General features: G+C 37.1%; 1 protein-coding gene and 1 pseudogene across 8 annotated transcripts in view; one reads left to right on the forward strand and one right to left on the reverse strand.

Moving 5' to 3' along the window:
* The window catches only part of FAR1 (fatty acyl-CoA reductase 1), a 76,279-nt gene that overhangs the window by 39,667 nt on the left and 14,881 nt on the right, over positions 1-21,731 (reverse strand). For all 8 annotated transcript variants that reach the window (XM_055548561.1, XM_055548563.1, XM_055548562.1 and 5 more), the window contains one exon: positions 961-1,156. In XM_055548561.1, coding sequence (XP_055404536.1) covers positions 961-1,156 — 196 coding nt within the window. The remainder of the gene's footprint in view (positions 1-960; positions 1,157-21,731) is intronic.
* LOC129628669 (40S ribosomal protein S24-like) lies at positions 9,810-21,402 on the forward strand (annotated as a pseudogene).

Below are 21,731 nucleotides of genomic sequence, written 5' to 3' on the forward strand. Positions count from 1 at the left end.
GTAATAATTAAATACATATACAAAGTGTTTTGCACATAGTGCCTGGCACAAGGTAAGCATTCAATAAAGGTCAGCCACTATTTATTAACTATGGATTTCTACTGAAAGATCAAACCAGAATGGAATATAAATTATTTCTAATAAATTATTTATGTATTAACTCTAAGAGAGCTGTTAATCTAGAATTAATCATCATATCTTTTGATACTTCTTAGCAATTCTGCTTCAGAGTAACTCAGATGTTTCTGGTTTTGGTCTTTTTTTTTTTTAATATAAGTCACAGCTGCCCTAGAAGGTTAAAAGGTACCAAATACCTACCTAGTAACTAAAAAATTACATAGCTACTATACCAAAGTTATTAACAACAAATGTCAGATAAATCCATTCATTTTGAGAAAATTCAAAAGGTTATGACCATGAAATAATTTTACTCCAGCTCATCTTCATTTTTTCCTCAGCAATGTTTTTCTAAAGGTTTAAATGTATGACATAGTCTGTATTCTATATGACCCTTCTGTCATGTTATTAGTCAAATAGGAGTATGTGATTTTGCCACTTCCTAATGCTTTCGTGGGGAGCAATTAGTGCTTACAAAATTTTAACTGTTGTCAAAGTATTGTGTCTCACAGCACAGTAAGAATTAGAAAGTAACTTTTAAGTATTATTATTCTGAAAACTATTTAAAGCATCTAGTAATTACAGATAACTTGCCTCAAATATTCTAAAAACACATTAAACATATAACGTAAAGGTACTTTAGAAGGCACTTGTTATACAACTTTATCATGGAGGAAAGCTTTTATCTCCCTCCTACTGATCTGGACTCATATTCAGTTTACTGCCATTCTTACAGGACTTTCTGCTAATTTTTTTCAGGATTCTAGGCTGTTGATGATTACAATAATATACACACAAACACACTCCTTTCTCTCTTCTTAAGTGATTATTTTCCATACTTACCTTGCCACTAATGACTTCTTCTACTCGCTCCTGGGGTGTCTGTCCAGCTTTCTGCCTCACCAAAACATACACTGAATTCACCTTAGGACAAGACCTCAGCAACTTTTCCAGAAGTACCTTCCCTAGGAAACCAGTAGCTCCAGTGAGGAGGACATTCTTGCCTTCATAGTATTCTGGGATGGAAACCATTCTGATCCTAAAAAAAACATGACAAATAAGTATCAGTTCAAAGATTTATGCTAATTGTTATCTACTAAAAATCTCTTGGTATTCAAGTATTTTAAAGGACAGGCAAAAATCCAAGATGAATGTTAACAAAACAGAACATTATTAACTTTTGGTTCATTGTAGTAAGGTAGAAAGTACAACAAACTGCAACACTAGCTTTTAAACCTTCTTCCCCTGGATCACCTCAGTCAAGTCACTCACCTTCTCTGGGCCTGGGTTTCTTTAACACAGCTTGAACCAAGTGACCTATAAAAACTCCCTCAGCAATAGGAACCAAAATCTTCACTTAAACCTCAGTTAAACTCCAAACACAAATGAATGGTATTTCTCTGTCTCCAGAAGTATTTATAACACCAAATAGAGGTCAGCAGCAAGACTCAATTCCTTAGCTTGTATAACATGGTGAGGTGTCATATTCACCTATCATCACCAGTTGAAACAAGAGGTAACACCAAGTCCTTTCTTTTATATGTCTGTAGTGATAACATATCCAAAAGGCACTTAAGTCTCCTTTTTAAAAAGTCCTAGTAAGAAATATATAGGCTGAGTTATCTTCCTTACCCAAATCCCACTGAAACAGGAGAAAACAGAATGAGTATGCTAAGAGAATAAACAAATAAAAGAACCAGGGTTAAGTGGAAAAACCAAGATGCAGAAAGATTCATGCAGTATGTCACTATTTAAGATTCAAACATATTCAAAAGAATGCCATTTATTGTTTAGAAATGCACACACATGATAATCTTTATGGGTGCATTAGAGAGATTGTAACACAATCAGACAAGAGAATGAGGAGCTTCAACTGTATTTGTGTTTTATTTAAGCTAAGGAATAGATTCATGTATTTTACCCCTAAATTTCTCACAATTATAAAAAAATTCATTACATTCTGAAACCCGATTAACAAGCAGTAAGAAAAGAAGGAAGATAGGAAAAAATAAATAAATGAGACTAAAATGATAGAAAAGTCACAGCAGAAGAAATAAAACCTAAGCAAAACAAACATAGGAAAGGACCAAAATGAGGTAAGAACTATCTTAATCCTCTAAAGAGAAAACCCCAAGTTCAGGATCAAGAAGCTAAATTAAAGCATAGAGTAATCAAGGTAACTAAAGGTTGATCAGAGAAAAGCAGAGCCACTCCCGACAGTCTTACTTCCTCTATAAACTTTGGCTCCTGACTTAGTACCCAGAACTGCTGAGAACACACAGCACGGGCACCAGGGATGAAAGAGAAGGAGAGCTGATCTTGAAGCCGCTCTAAACATCCACAAATGCAGGCAGGGAAGCCGGGGCATTGAGAGAAACAGAAACACCCAAAACAAAAGAAGTCTTCAGAGCACTGGATCCCCAGAAATAAATTTTAGGTCCCCAGGCTATCTGAATGCTGCTGGCCCTTAAAACAAATTCATACAGAGCTCTCAGTAATTCCACTTGGACAGAAAGCTCTCTTGGAAAAACAGACTTCAGAAAACTGAGAGGAAGCCAGTATTAGCTACCAAAATCAACCATTCTAGTCCTTCATGAATATGGATAACTAAGGATCATCAAATATTTAAGAAAATTAAGAAGGACCAACATGAAAAACAACAGAATCAATCACAAAGAACACTAAAGAAGTAAAAAATTAAAAGAAAATTTAAATTCTAATAAATCCCCTCTAAGTCATTCAACAAGAATACTGCCCATCCATCAAATAATAAACTACTATGAAAAAGGAATAGAGAATAAGAAAGCACTGGAAATCATAAATGCAAATGTGTGTAGAAAATTCAATCAATACATAAGTAACTATCAGAATTACCAAGTGAATTTAAGGTCACCAGTTATATATATTATATATATATTATACATATTAATATATAATATATATATATAAATAATGTATCTCTATACACAACCAAAACACAGGAAACAAAGTTAAAAAAAAAACTATACCACTTATAATACCATACAAAAGCCCTGAAAATTATGGACAATAACTAGCAATTGATAAGGATATAGAGAAACGAAAACTACTGTACACTGCTGAAGAGAATGAAAAATGATTCAGCTGATGATAGGAAAGTTTGGCAGTTTCTCAAAAAGTTAAACACATACTTATCATGACTCTGCAATTCCACTCCTAGGTGGTGGTTCTCTAGTCCCTCAGTCATGTTCAACTCTTTTGACCTAATGGACTGCAGCACACCAGGCATCCCTGTCCATCACCAACTCCTGGAGCCTACTCAAACTCATGTCCATCGCATCGGTGATGCCACCCAACCATCTCATCCTCCGTCGTCCCGTTCTCCTGCCTTCAATCTTTCCCAGCATCAGGGTCTTTTCCAATGAAATGTTCTTCACATCAGGTGGCCAAAGTATTGGAGTTTCAGCTTCAACATCAGTCCTTCCAATGAATATTTAGGACTGATTTCCTTTAGGATTGACAGGTTAGATCTCCTCGCTGTCCAAGGGACTCTCAAGAGTCTTCTCCAGCACCACAGTTTGAAGGCATCAATTCTGCTCTCAGCCATTTTTACTGTCCAGCTCTCACATCTGTACATGACTAGTGGAAAAACCAGAGCTTTCACTACATGGACCGTTGTAGGCAAAATAATATCTCTGCTTTTTAATATGCTGTCTAGGTTTGTTGTTGTTTCTCTTCCAAGGAGCAAGTGTCTTTTAATTTCATAGCTGCAGTCACTGTTCAGTGGTTTTGGAGCCCAAGAAAATAGTCTGTCACTGTTTCCATTGTTCCTATCTATTTACCATGAAGTGATGGCACTCTACATATATACCCCAAAAGAACTGCAAATAGGTACTCAAAAAAGTACATGTATACATCTGTTTACAGTAGCAGTGTTCACAACAGCCCAAAAATATAAACAGCCCAAAAATCAACAAATGAATGGATCAACAAATCATGGTATATACACAGAGTCTACTCATTCATAAAAAGGAATGAAGTATACTGACATGTACTACACAATGAGGATGAATCTCAAAAACATGCTAACTTTAAAAGGCCAGATATAGAAGATCACACACTACAGGATTTCATTTACATGAAATAACCAGAATAGATAATCCACAGAGACAGAATGCACACTAGCAGTTGGCAGGGGCTGAAGGCTGAGAAACCTATATGCAAGTCAGGAAGCAACAGTTAGAACTGGACATGGAACAACAGACTGGTTCCAAATAGGAAAAGGAGTACGTCAAGGCTGTATATTGTCACCCTGCTTATTGAACTTATATGCAGAGTACATCATGAGAAACGCTGGGCTGGAAGAAGCACAAGCTGGAATCAAGATTGCCGGGAGAAATATCAATAACCTCAGATATACAGATGACACCAGCCTTATGGCAGAAAGTGAAGAGGAACTAAAAAGGCTCTTGATGAAAGTGAAAGAGGAGAGTGAAAAAGTTGGCTTAAAGCTCAACACTCAGAAAACTTAAGATCATAGCATCTGGTCCCATCACTTTATGGCAGATAGATGGGGAAATACTGGAAACAGTGGCAGGCTTTATTTTGGGGGGCTCCAAAATCACTGCAGATGGTGACTGCAGCCATGAAATGAAAGATGCTTACTCCTTGGAAAGAAAGTTATGATCAACCTAGATAGCATATTGAAAAGCAGAGAGATTACTTTGCCAACAAAGGTCCGTCTAGTCAAGTTTTTCCAGTGGTCATGTATGGATGTGAGAGTTGGACTGTGAAGAAAGCTGAGCGCCGAAAAATTGATGCTTTTGAACCGTGGTGTTGGAGAAGACTCTTGAGAGTCCCTTGGACTACAATGAGATCCAACCAGTCCATCCTAGAGGAGATCAGTCCTGGGTGTTCATTGGAAGGACTGATGCTGAAGCTGAAACTCCAATACTTTGGCCACCTCACGTGAAGAGTTGACTCACTGGAAAAGACCCTGATGCTGGGAGGGATTGGGGTCAGGAGGAGAAGGGGGCGACAGAGGATGAGATGGCTGGATGGCATCACCAACTCGATGGACATGGGTTTGGGTAAACTCCAGGAGTTGGTGATGGACAGGGAGGCCTGGCGTGCTGCGATTCATTGGGTTGCAAAGAGTTGGACACGACTAAGTGACTGAACTGAACTGAACTGAAGGGTGAAGAGAGTGGGCAATGGAGGAAAACTACTTAAGGAGCTTTACTCTGGAGAAACAGAAATGTTTAGGAACTAGACAAAGCCAGTAGCTGCACAACATTGAATGGAATAAATGTTAGTGAATTTTTCATTTTAAAATGATCAATTTTATATTATTTGAATTTTACTTTAATGAATTATTTTTGAAAATACCAAAAATTTGAAGTAAATGTAGAAGATACTAACTGAAAACTAAAAAATATTGAGAGAAGTTAAACAATACTTAATAACTAGAAAGATGTGTATACTATATTCCTCAGATTCAACACATTAACCAAAGTTTAAGCTGTTTTTGTTTAGGTATAGAAACTAAGCCTCTAAAATGATACAGAAATGCAAAGGGCCAAGAGTAGCCAAGACAAGCAATGAGAACAACAAAGCTGGAGAACTTACATTATCATGTATTAAGATGTATTATTAAGCTACAGAAACATGGTATTGCGACAAGAAGAAAAGACTACAATATATCATCAGATCATATCAGATCAGTCACTCAGTCGTGTCCAACTCTTTGTGACCCCATGAATCGCAGCACGCCAGGCCTCCCTGTCCCTCACCAACTCCTGGAGTTCACTGACACTCACGTCCATTGAGTCAGTGATGCCATCCAGCCATCTCATCCTCTGTCGTCCCCTTCTCCTCTTGCCCCCAATCCCTCCCAGCATCAGAGTCTTTTCCAATGAGTCAACTCTTTGCATGAGGTGGCCAAAGTACTGGAGTTTCAGCTTTAGCATCATTCCTTCCAAAGAAATCCCAGGGCTGATCTCCTTCAGAATGGACTGGTTGGATCTCCTTGCAATCCAAGGGACTCTCAAGAGTCTTCTCCAACACCACAGTTCAAAAGCATCAATTCTTCGGTGCTCAGCCTTCTTCACAGTCCAACTCTCACATCCATACATGACCACAGGAAAAACCATAGCCTTGACTAGACGAACCTTTGTTGGCAAAGTTAATGTCTCTGCTTTTGAATATGCTATCTAGGTTGGTGGACACAAGCAGTACTAATCAAAAAGGGAAAATGTTGACAAACTGGAAACCACTAAAACTGAGTTCATCTCACACCACTATTAATAGAGAGAAAAGGCAAACCAGGTAAAAGATATTTGTAGTAGTATGCATAATGCAATTACTACCCAGAGTATATGAAGAACTACAAATTCAGTAAAAAGAAAAGAAAAATGGGAAAGGCCTGAAGAGATAATGAAGCATAAAGGAGATCTTCACTTGCTTCAGATATTAGTCAACCAAGTCCAGGAAGCACAGAGAGCCCCAGGCAGGATAAACCCAAGGAGGAACACACTGAGACACACAGTAACAAAACTGACAAACATTAAAGACAAAAATAAACTATTAAAATCAACAAAAGAAAACAACAAATAACATACAAGGAAAGGCCTACAAGGTTATCAGCTGATTTCTCAATAGAAACTCTACAAGCCAGAAGGGAATGAATGGCACAATGTATTTTAAGTGATGAAAGGGAAGAACCTACAAACAAGAACACTCACAACAAATAACATACAAGGACATGCCTACAAGGTTATCGGCTGATTTCTCAATAGAAACTCTACAAGCCAGAAGGGGATGGCACAATATATTTTAAGTGTTGAAAGGGAAGAACCTACAAATAAGAACACTCAGCCAGACTCTAGTTCAGATTTGGTGGAGAAATCAAAGGCTTTACAGACAAGCCAAAGTACCACCAAACCACCTATAAAACAAACACTAAAGGAACTTCTTAAGGCAGGAAACACAAGAGAAGGAAAAGATCTACAAAAAATAACCCCCAAACAAATGAAAATGGTAACAGGATCATAAACAGCGATAATTACCTTAAATGTAAATGGATTAAATGCATCAACCAAAAGACACAGACTGACTGGGTGGATGAAAAACTTGCATGCATTCACTTCGACTTACCACATCACTCTATTTAACTCCCCAAACTGTATGTAATTATTTTACATTGTTAGGTTAATCACGTTTCCATTATGGCTTGCAATTGTAATGATCTTTTATTTTTTGTCTGGTTATTGATTGTGAAAACTGATAAACATCTTTTACTTCTGAGATTATGTTACTATTATTCATTTTACTAACACTGTATCCTGACTGGTCAACAGAAAATAATAGAATTCTATATCACTAAAACTACCACTTAATAGAAAAACCTGTAATTACTTTTTAAAACCCAGATGCACATTAGAATCACCTTGGAATTTTTTTTTTTTAATACAAATGCCACAGGTATTTTTTTTCTCCAAAGCTCCAGATGTGATTCTAATGAGCTGCCATGTTTAAAAACAACTGGACTATATGATGATCTTTTACTTTTATCTAGTTTGTTTCACTTTTCCTATTTCATATTAAGTACTCCCATTTCATTTAGTTTATGTTTTCCAATTTCCCTATCTCTTTTTTGTTGCTCTTTCTCAAGTTTTTGTCAAGTGTAGAAAAGCTTTTGATACATATAAAAAGAGAGTGTATGTATAAATGTACATATTATAGAAAACTTTAAACTTTTGCTTACCTAAAAAATTAATGACATTTTGGTTCCACCTGTCTAAGTAGGAATAGAATGCCAGATTTCTAATTTATATTCACTCAAAACTTTTGATATGGTGGATTCATTCTGGCATCCAGCATTACTGCTAGAAGTCTCTAGTCCAGTTATTATTTTAGAGATTTTTTTTTTTTAATTTGAATGAGGCTTGAAATCTCTAATCCAATTCTGAAAACATAAAGAAAAACTGTGTTGTAAAAAAACAAAACAAAACAGGAAACATGATACAGTATTAACTAAGGTACAGATTTTGTTCAAATTTCATAAAATTTTATGCTAGTGTCCACTATTTGTCTTCATACTTTCAAGATTCTACATTGTATTTAGTTGCAACGAACAGCTTCAGCTGCATGCAACAAATACTGATAAATTCTCTTTTCATTTTTACTCTATTACAAATATTTTCTACTTTTCCTTGTAATGGTTTCTTAGATACATCCATCATTTAAAAGAAGACATTAAATTTCCAAATACAATGGGGTTTTTTAATGTCCTTGTTATTAATTTCTCATTTAAATGCTTTCTTCTTCTCTGCAATCATCCTCTGTTTTTTCCAGTCTTTTAATTTTATCAAAGTTTTCAATGGTTAAATCAAAGATTCCTCTGGGTAAATGTCAAACTGTACTTGAAAACATGTAGGTTATTTCCAACTATCTTTTGATATTGATTTCTAACATAATTCCAGTGATAAGAGAAAAAACTCTGTATGATTTCAGTACCTGTAGACCGTGAAATTTTTGCACCTTGTTTTAGATCCCTTGTTTTAGTTTCAGTGTTTCCTGGTTTATAGTCTATGGGAACTTGAACAGAATTTGTATCCTGTTGTGTGAAAATTGTATAAATCTTAATCATGTTGAATTAGTTCACAGTGCTTTTGAAGTCTACTATATCCTTCTACTTTCCTGTCTATTTGTTCTATTAATTTTTGAGTCTGATATTGAAACTCCACCTAAAACCCTTAATATCTACTTAAAAAAATAACTGTAATATATACTGAAGCTATATGTAACTGTTTTCTGTATTTTCCAAGTCTCCTGCAAATGTGTTATCACACTTTCAAAGATCAAAAATAAATAAATAAAAAGACTATTTCAAGACTTTGCCAACCCCAAATCTAATTAAAACTATAGAGCATTAAAGTTGTCATAGGGGAGAAATGAAGAATAATTCTGCATCAATACACCTAACAAATCTGGTAAATACTAATAACAACTACATACTAAATATATGTTAAACACAGTGTCCTGAGCACATGACCTAGAGCAAGTTATCTAATCCTCTGAGCTTCATTTCCTTCCTATGTAAAAATCTGTTCAACAAATATTTATTAAGCACCTACCAGATACCAGGCATCAGAAAGTTTTATAGAGGTGTACACTTGCATTTAAGACAGAAAAAGATACTAAGCAAAATTTCCCTTTAATCACTGAGGACTTATAGCCTGAATACATGTTTGGCTCAACCCTAAAAAAATCACATCTAAGTACTTTCTTCCTTATCTATCAGGGAGAACACCCTCCCTATAAAGCCTAAACAGCCAGTTTGTTAACATCAAATAACAAAAATTTTTACCAAACTTAATACTCTCTCCTTAAGAGTATAAAGACTAAAAGAGCTATAAAATGAAACTGCTTATTAATTTCAGGTATTTAGCTTAAAACTATCTGCACATGATTTTATCTTTAGGGTTTTCTTCATGGAAGAACGAACAGACTTCCACAATTCCCCAGCTTTATCACAATGCAACCACAAACTTTACAAGCACCAAGTATTTTTACACTCTGTTTCCAGGTATTCTTGATCCTCCACCCACCAATACACTTAACCCTATTAACTTACTGGCAAAGCCAGTACAAATGAGAATTTTTTTAAGCAAAGTCTAGACTGATCACATTTTCCACAGAGTCCTGTCAGTATGGCCAAAAACTACCGGAAAAACAAAAGCCAGGAGAGAAATGCTGCCAATCCTTCCAGAACATGCAGTTTAGATTCTTACTATGTGATTTTACTGAAATGAAAAGATATCTAATGCTCCTATGATCCGTTGAAAAGCATCTGAAGCACTGCAAGAATGAGAAAAGCAGCAGTATTATTTCCATGTGCCAGGGCAGAGAAGCAGTGAAACATGACTCATACTTATTTTCACTGTTCTTGAACTGTCTTAGGAAAACCACCGAGCAGTGGCAGCTGGGTATCTTCTTCAAAAAGTACCTTATCCTCTGGTTCAAAAGTTAGAGAGGCAGAAATCTTTCGGAAGACCAGCAAAATGATGGGTACCAAATATCACAATTACTTTCAAGGCTTTCTTGCTAAAGTGGGTTTCGCTAGTGGGTTTTATATTGTGCATGTAAACTTACATTAAGAGAACATATAACAAAGCTACTGAAACTAAGATACATTCACTTGCTAGAAGCTCAAGTCCAGGCTCTGCCACTTTGAAGCCATGAGATCCTAAGATAAAACTACTACTCCGAACCTATTCCCTTATTCATAAAAGGAGAACATGTAGGTCTCATGGGCAAAAAGAGACTGAAAGGGAAACAAATAGAAAAACCACAGATAATTCTAAGACAGCACCCACCAATCAACATAAACTGCGCCTTTGAAAAATAACTATTCTCTTAATAAAAGTCCCAATATTAACGAAAAGCCAATCATGTTGTCTCATTACTTTTAGAAACCTAGTTAAGATAAAATAATTAGATAAGTTTTCTCTCATTTTCAACTTGTAAAAAAAGAGTTATTTAAATAAACAAAGCAATCAAAGTGACAGATTGAGGTATTACAAAACCAAGAAAACCGTAAAATCTGCCCCCAAAAAGTAGCTCTTTAGTGCCAAGAAATGGGAGTTCCTTTGCCTATATTGGGCTTCCCTGGTGGCTTAGAGGGTAAAGCGTCCGCCTGCAATATGGGAGACCGGGGTTCAATCCCTGAGTCGGGAAGATCCCCTGGAGAAGAAAATGGCAACCCACTCCAGTACTCTTGCCTGGAAAATCCCATGGACGGAGGAGCCTGGGAGGCTGCAGTTCATGGGGTTGCGAAGAGTTGGACACGACTGAGCGACTTCATTTTCTTGCCTATATTAAAGCTAAGAACTCAAATTAAAATTTTAACACATTTCAAGTAGCTATTTCAGACACTTGCTAAGCAGAAAGACAAATGTGAACAGTACTTGGAGATTAGGATATGGTGGGAGGAAGGAACAAGGCGGATCCATGGGCTTGAAGTAAAGTTTTATAGAAGACTCACCAGAGATAAGAAAAATAAATAATAAAGGCAAGCAGGAAAAGGAGAAGTTTAAGCACAAAAAACTGTATCTCTCATGCTTTCAGATACAATTTCCTACAAGTCTTCTTAATAATTTTTCTTCCTTAATGCAGGTAGACTCTTTAACAGTTAAAACTCAAAAGCTGTAGACTTTACCAGTATTTCCCTGAAGGCCATTTTCAGAGGCACCCAACAAAGAGAATGAGAAAGGAAAAGGTCTACTGTCAAACTCAGAATTTGACTCACAAGGCCACCAAGATGGACTTAATTATTACCATTATCAGTTTAAATAAAAAGACAACATTCTTGGGTTAAGAAGTAAACACTTATCAAAGGTTAGTGGATTTATTTCCAAGTCTACTCTACCCGATCCACTGAAAGACTTTTCCTAAATATAATTATTTATTGGAATAAATTAAAAAAAAACACCTCAGGGTAGTAGAGGTAATAAGATAAGGCAGACAAGAAGCTCTGAGAGCATAAGGTCTTGCTTAAGATTGATAACAAAATTCAAACATGTTTCTACAAACACCTGTAACAATACATACAAATATCTATACCTATATATAAATATATATAAATACTACATACTACACTTAACTACCTTTGAAAAACAGTGAGTTTTGTGTAATGGGGCATGGGCTCAGAAATTTGTACTCCCAAATTGTCACTAATGGCACATGGATTACTTTGAGCTGAAGGAAGTGAGATCTAACATATGCAGAAAGAATTCTTCTCAGACCTTCCCTCATTTGATTAAAAGCAGAAACTTCCAAGAAATGAGGGCTGCCATAATGAGGACTCTCTGGGTGAGTTCTATGGTGATAAATAAGATGGAAAGTTGGCACCAAGATGCAAAAACTTTACTAAAATAACCTATATCTTCTATTGATTTTCCCACATATTTACCTTCCCACGATATATTGCCCCTAAAGTCCAAACTCTTTTGTGTCTAGTCACGTCTCCATAATTTATAACCCTTTTTAATATGGTATATAAGCTCCCAAGTCTCAAAGTGAAAACTACCTCTTTTTGGGTCTTCACTTTTCTGTGATGCCCTTGCTGCTAAGTTGCTTCAGTCGTGTCCGACTCTGTGCAACCCCATAGACAGCAGCCCACCAGGCTCCCCCGTCCCTGGGATTCTCCAGGCAAGAACACTGGAGTGGGTTGCCATTTCCTTCTCCAATGCATGAAAGTGAAAAGTGCAAGTGAAGTCGCTCAGTCGTGCCCGACTCTTAGCGACCCCATGGACTGCAGCCTACCAGGCTCCTCCGTCCATGGGATTTTCCAGGCAAGAGTACTGGAGTGGGATGCCATAGCCTTCCTTATGCAAATTTAAAAAACATATGTATGCCTTTTTTATTAATCTGTCTTTTGTCATTTTGATTCGCAAGCCTCAGTCATAGAGCATAAAGGGATAGAAGAAAAGTTTTTCCTCCCCTACATAAGCTATTAAAAAACCAAGTCTCTAGTGAGGCCATTTTCGGTATTCTATTGAATCTGGTCCTGTTATAAACTGTTTCCTGATAAGTAAATTAGGCTCACTTTGTGGAACAATCCTTTCAGACAACCCAATGCCATAATGCAGCAGGGACCTGAGTCTGGCAGGGTTGGGCTAGAATCCAGGTGCACTCATTTATCTTGGGGGTGAGCTTACTTATCTGTTTGTTTCTGCAGTTTCCTCATCTCTAAAAACATATAGACAGCATATATACCCCCCACCCTTCACTTCATAGCATTTGTGTAAGATTAAGGCTGGGCACATAATTACATTTCTGTATTCATCTTTCCTCTACTTCGTCAATGATTTCTCAGTATAGTCCCTCAACAATCAGTCTGATCTATAATATTTAAGTCTAAAAATCATTAATTTATCTTTTTTTTCCTGCAAATAATCATTTCCTTATGGGCATAACTTTTAGACTAGGAAAAAAATTGTATTACCAAAGTAAAAGTGCAAGTGAAGTTGCTCAGTCATGTCCGACTCTCTGCGACCTGGTGGACTGTAGCCTACCAGGCTCCTCCATCCAAGGAATTCTCCAAGCAAGAATACTGGAGTGGGTTGCCATTTCCTTCTCCAGGGGATCTTCCCAGCCCAGGGATCAAACCCAGGTCTCCTGCATTGCAGGCAGACGCTTTACCCTCTGAGCCATCAGGGCAGCCCAATTCATAGCTAATTTATCTCTGGATTATATACTATTACAGTCACATGCATTTAAACTCATTTTGTAATTCTGAGAAGGAAATTAATGATTTTAGAAGGTTTAAACTAAACCTCTGAGGACTAAAAGAGGGAAGAGGTGGTTCAGCTTATATTGACATGAAACACAGATTCATGACTAAGTTTAAAGGCCAAGATGTAATATACTGTATGATATACCACCTTTTATGGGAAAAGAATGAAAAACTGAATGCATATGCTTACAAATAAATAAGATTTTTCTAGCAAAAAAAGCCAAAAACTTGGTAATAAAGGTTGCCTCTGGGAGGGAGAACTGGATAACTCAAGAAGAGAAATTATGGACATTTGTTTTTCATTATATATCCAGTGCATGTGTTATATATTTTTAAAAACCACTATTTTTGTAAAATAGAAAAATCAGAAGGTACCAAAAAAATTTGAAAGAGTGTATTTTCCCATCAATTAGCCAGTCTCCATTACCTTTTGTCCTCTAACAATTTACAAACTCCCTTTCATCTAAGAAGAAAAAAAGTTTGAAAAATCTTTTTAAAGTGAAAATAGAAGAGTATCATTGTGTAAAGATACACAGTATCTACCTTTCTTCTGGTAATCTTTTTTACCTGAGCTTTTCCTTTTTTTTTTTCATTTATTTTTGGCTATGCACATTTTCATTTATTTTGGTCTTTGCTGCTATGTGAGTCTTTCTCTAGTTGCAGCAAGCAGGGGCTACTCTTTAGTTGTGGTGTGTGGGCTTCTCACTGCAGTGGCTTCTCTTGTTGCAGAGCATAGGCTCTAGGACTCCTGGACTATTCAGCACAGGCTCAACAGTTGTGGCGCACAGGGCTTAGCTGCCCCGCATGTGGGATCTTCCCAGACCAGGGATCGAACCTATGTCTCCTGCATTGGTGGGCAGACTCTTTACCACTGAACTAACAGGGAAGCCCTCCATTTCTTTATTAGATGGGAAACCTACTAGATTAAAAACAAGAAGGTGCTTTAACTGCGAAACTGCTGTTTAACAAGATTTTAACAGGCTGGATATCCTAAATGGAATGTGAGAAATTCTTCCCCCATCAGGATAACGTTGACCTTTGGATCAGATACCCCTCTCTCCCATCTCTTGAGAGGACCTCTACATTCATCATGCTCACCAAGGAATCAAGTACACAAAAGTACCAAATACTGCAGTGAAGGTCTGCAGTGAGATTGGCTCTACCTGTATGTTTTTTTTCTGTACCAGTATTTACTGAACACAAACAGTAAAAGCTGACAAAAGATAGTTGTAGTTCTAAGTTTTAGCTGCTACAAATTTGTTTAGAAAAACTAAGCACTGAATATGAAAGTCTCTAGACAATGTCCAAACATTCATTCCAGCTTCCTACAAATTTCCACCTACAGTTAAAGTAGGATCTGTTTAGCTGTCTTCCTCTTAAAAACTGACTCCTCTGTGCCTCTAACATGTAACTAACCCAAAGTAAATAACCTACCAATGGAGACAGTGGGGAAAACATTAATCTACCAATGGAGACAGTGGGGAAAACAAAAGAATAATCTACTTCATCTATCTTTCCACGGGGAGTCACTGATTGACTCCCAGTTAGGGACAATTCTGTGCTTAACACAGTCACATCCAATGCTGTTTTGTCACATCATCCTACACCTCCAAGCTGGAGGACAACTTGGCAGGAGTACTCAAGGAAACTCAAGCAGCAGTAGATAGAATGCTGAGCTAAATGGCCTTATAATATCCCTTAGATTCTATGACTGAAAAACAAAACCACAACAAAAAAAACTTCAAATATTCTTAAAAGGGAGGAATGAATTCCAAAATATTTTGAACCAAGAGTCAGCAAAGGTTTTCAGTAAAGGGTCAAGTAATAAATATTTTCGGCGTGTGGGCCATACAATCTTAGCAGCAACTACTCAATTCTGCCATTTGAGGCACAAAATCAGCCATGACCAGTAAGCAAATAGACATGGTTGTGTTCCAGTAAAACTTTATTCACAAAAACAGGAAGACAGTTCGTAGGTTATAGTCTGCCCACCCCTGTTATTTCTAAATAAAGATTCTGAATATTTCACATTCAGAAAAATGAACTAAGAAAGGTTATCAATGGGAAACCAGCACAGTCTAAATATTCATTGCCTATGATTCCACTATTACTAGAGTCAATGTACGTATCACTAAAATGGACAGTAAATACGCAACTGTTACATCTTTTAAAAAAATCAATAAATGAATGCCAGGCTTCATTTATACAGATATGCCACAAACTAAATGCAAAACAAAGACATGACCGATAGCCTTTTTTAAGATAGACTAAAAATATATTTATTTTTTAAAGGGAAGTCCATTAAGTTGTTCAGGGCTGAAGCCTGGGCAAGACTGTTTTGGAGAAAAGGCTACAAATGAAGAAGAGCACCCAGTCATAGACTCAGAAACCCTAGACCACTACCATGTTGATACAAAAATCAAAATCTTGATACAATAATCAAAAAATAACACAGAAGGTAAAGAGGTCAAGAGCTAACCCCAACACTGTGGAAGATACAAAGTCTGTTTATATTCTGTGTAGAGCACAGGCTCAACAGTTGTGGCACACGGGCTTTAAGTAATAGGTCTAAAAGTACCTACTCTTTTCTACATAAAAGTATTACATGGCTAAAGGAATGGGATTGGAAGCAGAAAAGAGACTAAGCACAAAGTAAATAGTACCTAAGTATGAAAATTCCCCCAAAAGCTACACTGAGTTACAATGATGACCATGAGGATATCCCATATACATAACTTCTGCTTCTTCCTTATTGTTTTTCCATTTCATTTGCTTTTCCACTAAAAGGGAAATTGAGATTAGGTATCTGTAACTGCTAGGAATAAATATCTTTCTAATCCAGAAGTTCATGAACAGGATTGCGTGGAGGTGGGTATCCAAGAAAACTTAGTTTCATGAAAAATACTTTTCTGAGTTTGTTTATATGTGTGTGTGTTAAAGTGTGCAATCCTATGCTTATATCTCTACATTATTCTAGAGGAAAAAATCCACTGCTTTTATCAGATTCTCAAAAGGGTCAATAAGTCTAACAGTAAAAAAATACTATCAAATTTTAGGTATACTATGTGTGTATGCCAGAGGGAGGAGAACCTAAAACGCAGAGAACAGAGCTTCCTCAAGGTCACTGATTAAAAACCCCATTCACATATAATCTGCAGTGAAAAGTGAAAGTGTTAGTCACTCAGTCATGGCCAACTCTTTGTGACTCCATGGTCTGTCCATGGAATTCTCCAGGCAAGGATACTGGAGTGGGTTGCCATTCCCTTCGCCAGGGATCTTCCTGACCCAGGGATCAAACCTGGGTCTCCTGTATTGCAGGCAGATTCTTTATCATCTGAGCTACCAGGGAGGCTGGAGTAAAAATGTGTAAACGGTTTAAAACATAATTATACCAATCTCTCTCGAAGCCTGTTATGGAGTGAATTGTGTTCCTCCTAAAAAGACATGTTGAATTCCTAATCCCTAGGATTTCGGAATGTGACTTATTTGGAAACAGGGTCGTTGAAGTATAATTAGTTAAGGTAAATGATACAACACTGGAGCAAAATGGGTCTCTAATTCAACATCACTGGTGTCCTTATAAGAGGAGAGGCATTTGAAGACAGAGATACACAGGGAGAACTCCACCTGATAACAAAAGCAAAATTGGAGTTACACATTAGAGCTACAAGCAAAGGAATACCAAAACTGCTGAGAAAAAATTAGTAAGAGGCCAGGAAGGACTCCCTTACAGGTTTCAGACAGACCATGGATTTTGGACTTCTAACCTCCAGAGCTGTTAGACAATAAGTTTCTGTCATTTTAAGCCACCCAATTTGTAGTCCTTTGTTACAGCAACCCTGGGAAACTAACAGAAGGTCAAATATCATAGTAACTAAAATTAAAGTACAGAACAAAAGGCTTTCTAAAGATGATCATGTGTCCTTATGACCTAATAAACACATCACGGGCACTTTCCAATAAACATGACAGTGTCAATTACCAAAACACACTCTATTAAATAGTTAATTAAGAGATGAAATGGTTTTTCTAAATGGGTACAGGCAAGAACAGAAGAAAAAAGTTTTATGTATCAGAGGTAAAAGACCAAAATAAAGTTCAAGATCAGATCCCAGAACAAATCAATGGGATATATCACTGACTGTTCATCTCAATACTGTATACAGATAAATAGTGTATACTGATAAATTTCAGTATACAGTAGCAGATTCAGGGAAAGCAGTGTTCTGATTATCTACTGCTATGTAACAAAATCACACTAAAACTTAATGTCTTAAAACAACAATAATCATTTTTATTTTCTCTCACTGTATCTCAAAGTTAGGAATTTGGGAAGAGCTCTAATAAGCAGTTTTAGCTGAACAGTTCCAGCTCCTGCTGTTAGAGTCATGTAGTCTGTCCACATGAGGCAGTCTGGGATAGCAGGGCAATCCCAGGCTATACAGCTTAAAGACTGCTGAAGACTTCAAAACCAGTATTTTGTTGAGTTGGATAGGGAGCTCACCTTTTCTGACCACACCTTATTGCTCACAAGTGAATCACATGATCACCCAAATTCAAGGGAAGGGGGCATAAAATGCCACCTTAGGATGAAAGAATAATCAAGGGCACACTAAAAGAACATATGAGAAGGAAGACATTGTTACAACTACCTTCAGAAAATACAATCTGCCACAGAAAATATGGTAAAGTGACTCTTGAAATGGTCAACCATTTGAAACTGTCCCACAGGTTAACAAACTGATGACTAAAAGAAATTCTTGAGCTTGTCTTACAAAACAGCAACTAAGGGAACACCTTATTCAAAACCCTTCTGCTTGCAATCTGCTTCCATCAATCAAACTCATCTTAATTATTTCTTCTGACTCTTTAAACACCCCCTACAGATATACCTCTGTTGAATGGGTCCCTACTATATCAGGGGCTTATGCTGCTTTTCAGAAACTTGGAGTCAGCTCTTATCCAGTTTAAGCTGGCTAAGATTTTTGGTTGGAACCACTGACACTAAAAATGGGCCTATGCACGTGTCCAACAAATGATGTCAGAGGGCTCAAAAATCCACCCTTAGATCATGCTAAGTGCCCCCAGTTTTGAACATGCACCTCAAGAAGCAGCATGTAACTTGGATACACCTGCAAAGAATACTGATTACCTCAGCTTTTCCCTACCAGCATTCACCTTTCCCCATGCCTAATACCACCCTGCTTCCTTATTCCATAAAGACTGCAAACCCCATGCCTTCAGGGAAGCGAATCTGAGACCTGTTCTCCTACCTCCTCACTTGGCTGCTTCCTGAATAAACTCCTTCTCTACTGCAAACCTTTGGGTCTGTTGCAAGCATTTTGGCCTACTGCACACAGGGCAAATGAACCTGGTTTAACAATACATTTAATCCATGTCTGACCTATTTCATAGGAAATACTTAAGCCACCTAAAATGCCTTTAAAAAACATGGCCCATGGATCTCATATTTTAAAGTAGAAATGATTCTTGAACAACACAGGTAAAACTATATGGGTGCAATTATGCACAGATTTTTTTCAATAAATGCATACTACAGTACTGTGTAACACAGTCAGTTGAACCCGAGGATGCAGAACCATAGAGTGCTGTTTCTTAGTCGCTCAATCGTGTCCGACTCTTGGCAACCCCACAAAGACTGTAGCCCACCAGGCTCCTCTGTCCATAGGGATTCTCCAGGCAAGAATACTGGAGTGGATTGCCATGACCTCCTCCAGGCAATCTTTCCAACCCAGGGATCAAACGCAAGTCTCCCACACTGCTGGCAGATTCTTTACCATCTGACCGACCAGGAAAGCAAGCCCATAGATACAGAGGGCCAACTGTAAAATTACACATAGATTTTTTTTTTACATCCATGAGGACTGGCACCCCCACTGTTGCTCCAGGGTCAACTGATTTTGCCTAACAAATAATCTCATTCACTTAATAAAATTTTCATTTTCCCATATTCACTTAACTGCGAATTTCTAACCAGTAGATTTCTACTTGGAGTTGACATACTTGTAGCCAAAAACAACCCAATTCATTCTAGCTAGACTATTAAGAGGCCTCATATTATAAGTGAGCATATATTTTCTTTTAAAATTTTTGATAGACTCTCATCTAGAGGCAGCGGCAACCCACTCAAGTACTCTTGCCTGGAAAATCCCATGAACGGAGGAGCCTGGTAGGCTGCAATCCATGGGGTCTCGAAGAGTCGGACACGACTGAGCGACTTCACTTTCACTTTTCACTTTCATGCATTGGAGAAGGAAATGGCAACCCACTCCAGTGTTCTTGCCTGGAGAATCCCAGGGACGGGGGAGCCTGGTGGGCTGCCGTCTATGGGGTCGCACAGAGTCGGACACAACTGAAGCGACTTAGCAGCAGCAGCAACATCTTTTTACTATATTTTAATAACTCTAGAATCTTTATTTATATAAAGATTAACTCAAAAAAACTTTAAAAAAGTAACCTGAGAGTCTTAAGTCTTTTGCTTAAGACTCAACATAAATGAAAACCTCCTCTGCAAGTGAGCTGTAAACAACAAAAAAAGGGATAAAATCCAAACTCAAAATGTACAAGTTGATAAGAATAGTGGGTTCCTTTTTCCTTTCAAAAATTAAGGCTTACAAAGCATTTTTCCAACAAACAAAAGAACAGCTCTAGCATCTTGGTTTTCAATAAAAGATGCTAGTGTCTAACCCTGTTGTAAGCACCATTGAAGCAAATATAATGGCCACTCTGTTTGCCTACACAGATACTGATGCCAATATTTAACTCTCTATATCCAATTTTCCCCAATGTCTAGGATACTTCTCAGTAAGGAATCTCAGTAGGTTCATCAGTCTTTAGGGCACTACACAACTATTTTGAATACTGACATTGCTGTGTAAGCAGGGCACTTTAGCAAGTTAAAATGGCTCATTATCCTGGAAAATTACACATTAAGAAAAATCAGACTCATAATTCCTTTAAGGGACATAAAAATCAAACACAAAAACATCTTTAAATATCAAGTTTTACTTCATCAGAGAGGAAATGTTAATTCTACAGCATTAAAATTACCAGCTGACAAGAAAACTTAAATTTTTCAGCAACGCCCATTTTCCTTTCTGTCCTTTCTGTCCCATCCTTTCTGTACCCAGTAGGGTAACGTCTCTACCATAAAGCCTACAGAAGAAGGACTGTGCTCTTGTTAACACGTTTGGTCAAAAGCAATTCCACTGCTTGCAAAAACATGCATTCAATTCCATTCTGGGAGAAAACAATTCTTAAAAAATAATCTCCAAAGTCACACATGATTTTTCTTTAGACAAATAATTGTGCTACAGGCTCTCCTTACCTTAATAAAAATATTTTCATATAAAGACATGTAATTTCTATCCTAATACTTTCAAACTCAGAAAAGTGAAATACCGTATACAAAGGTATCCTAATATTTCAAGTGTATTACCAAAGATAAGATTTCTTAAACATCTCTACAAAACAACAGAGAAATCAAAATATCCTATTTTGCTTAAAAATTCATGAAAGTTTCCATCTGATTTCACAATATACCTAAAATTAATATAAAAATATTTCACTCTTTTCCTCTCTGGCTGCTTTAAGATCAGCAACCATCATGAATAAAAACAGTAATTCTCCAGACCAGGAAGTTCATGACCAACCAAAAACAAATTGTCATCAATATCCTTCACCCTGGGAAGGCAAAAGTAGCTAAGATAGAAATTTAGGTAAAACTAGCCAAAATGTTACAAGACCACACCAGATGTCATCTTAGAATCTGGATTCAGAATCCATTTTGGTAGTGGCAAGACAAATGGCTTTGGCAGGTTTTACTATTCCTTAGATTACAGAAAGAAAAATGAACCCAAACACTGACATGCAAGATATGGCCTGTATAAGAAAAAAACCTCAAGAAAACAGCAAAAGGAATGAAGAACAGAATGAAGGAAGTCAGGAGGACTGCAAAGGCCAACCTTGGTGCTGGCAAAAAGTGAGCTGGAGACCGGACAACAGAAGGAGTAAAGATTCTGCAGTGACTATGCAAATTTTTCATAAGATGATTAATAAACTAAGAACATTTATGTGAAATAAAAATATATATATATATACTTCAAATTATTCAGTAAAATTAACTTTAACAGGAAAATGTTCCAGGTATACCCTGATCATTACATGTAGACTACACACAAGTTTATCCAAAGAACTGACTCAGGCAGATTACTAATCATGTGCCCTATGTGGTCTAATTTAAAGCTATCGAAGCCTATTCATGAAGATTAGTAATTTTAAGAACAAGTTGACAGAATCAGATATTTCACTGTTT

This window comes from Bubalus kerabau, chromosome 15, assembly GCF_029407905.1.
Source record: "Bubalus kerabau isolate K-KA32 ecotype Philippines breed swamp buffalo chromosome 15, PCC_UOA_SB_1v2, whole genome shotgun sequence".
NCBI lineage: Eukaryota > Metazoa > Chordata > Mammalia > Artiodactyla > Bovidae > Bubalus > Bubalus kerabau.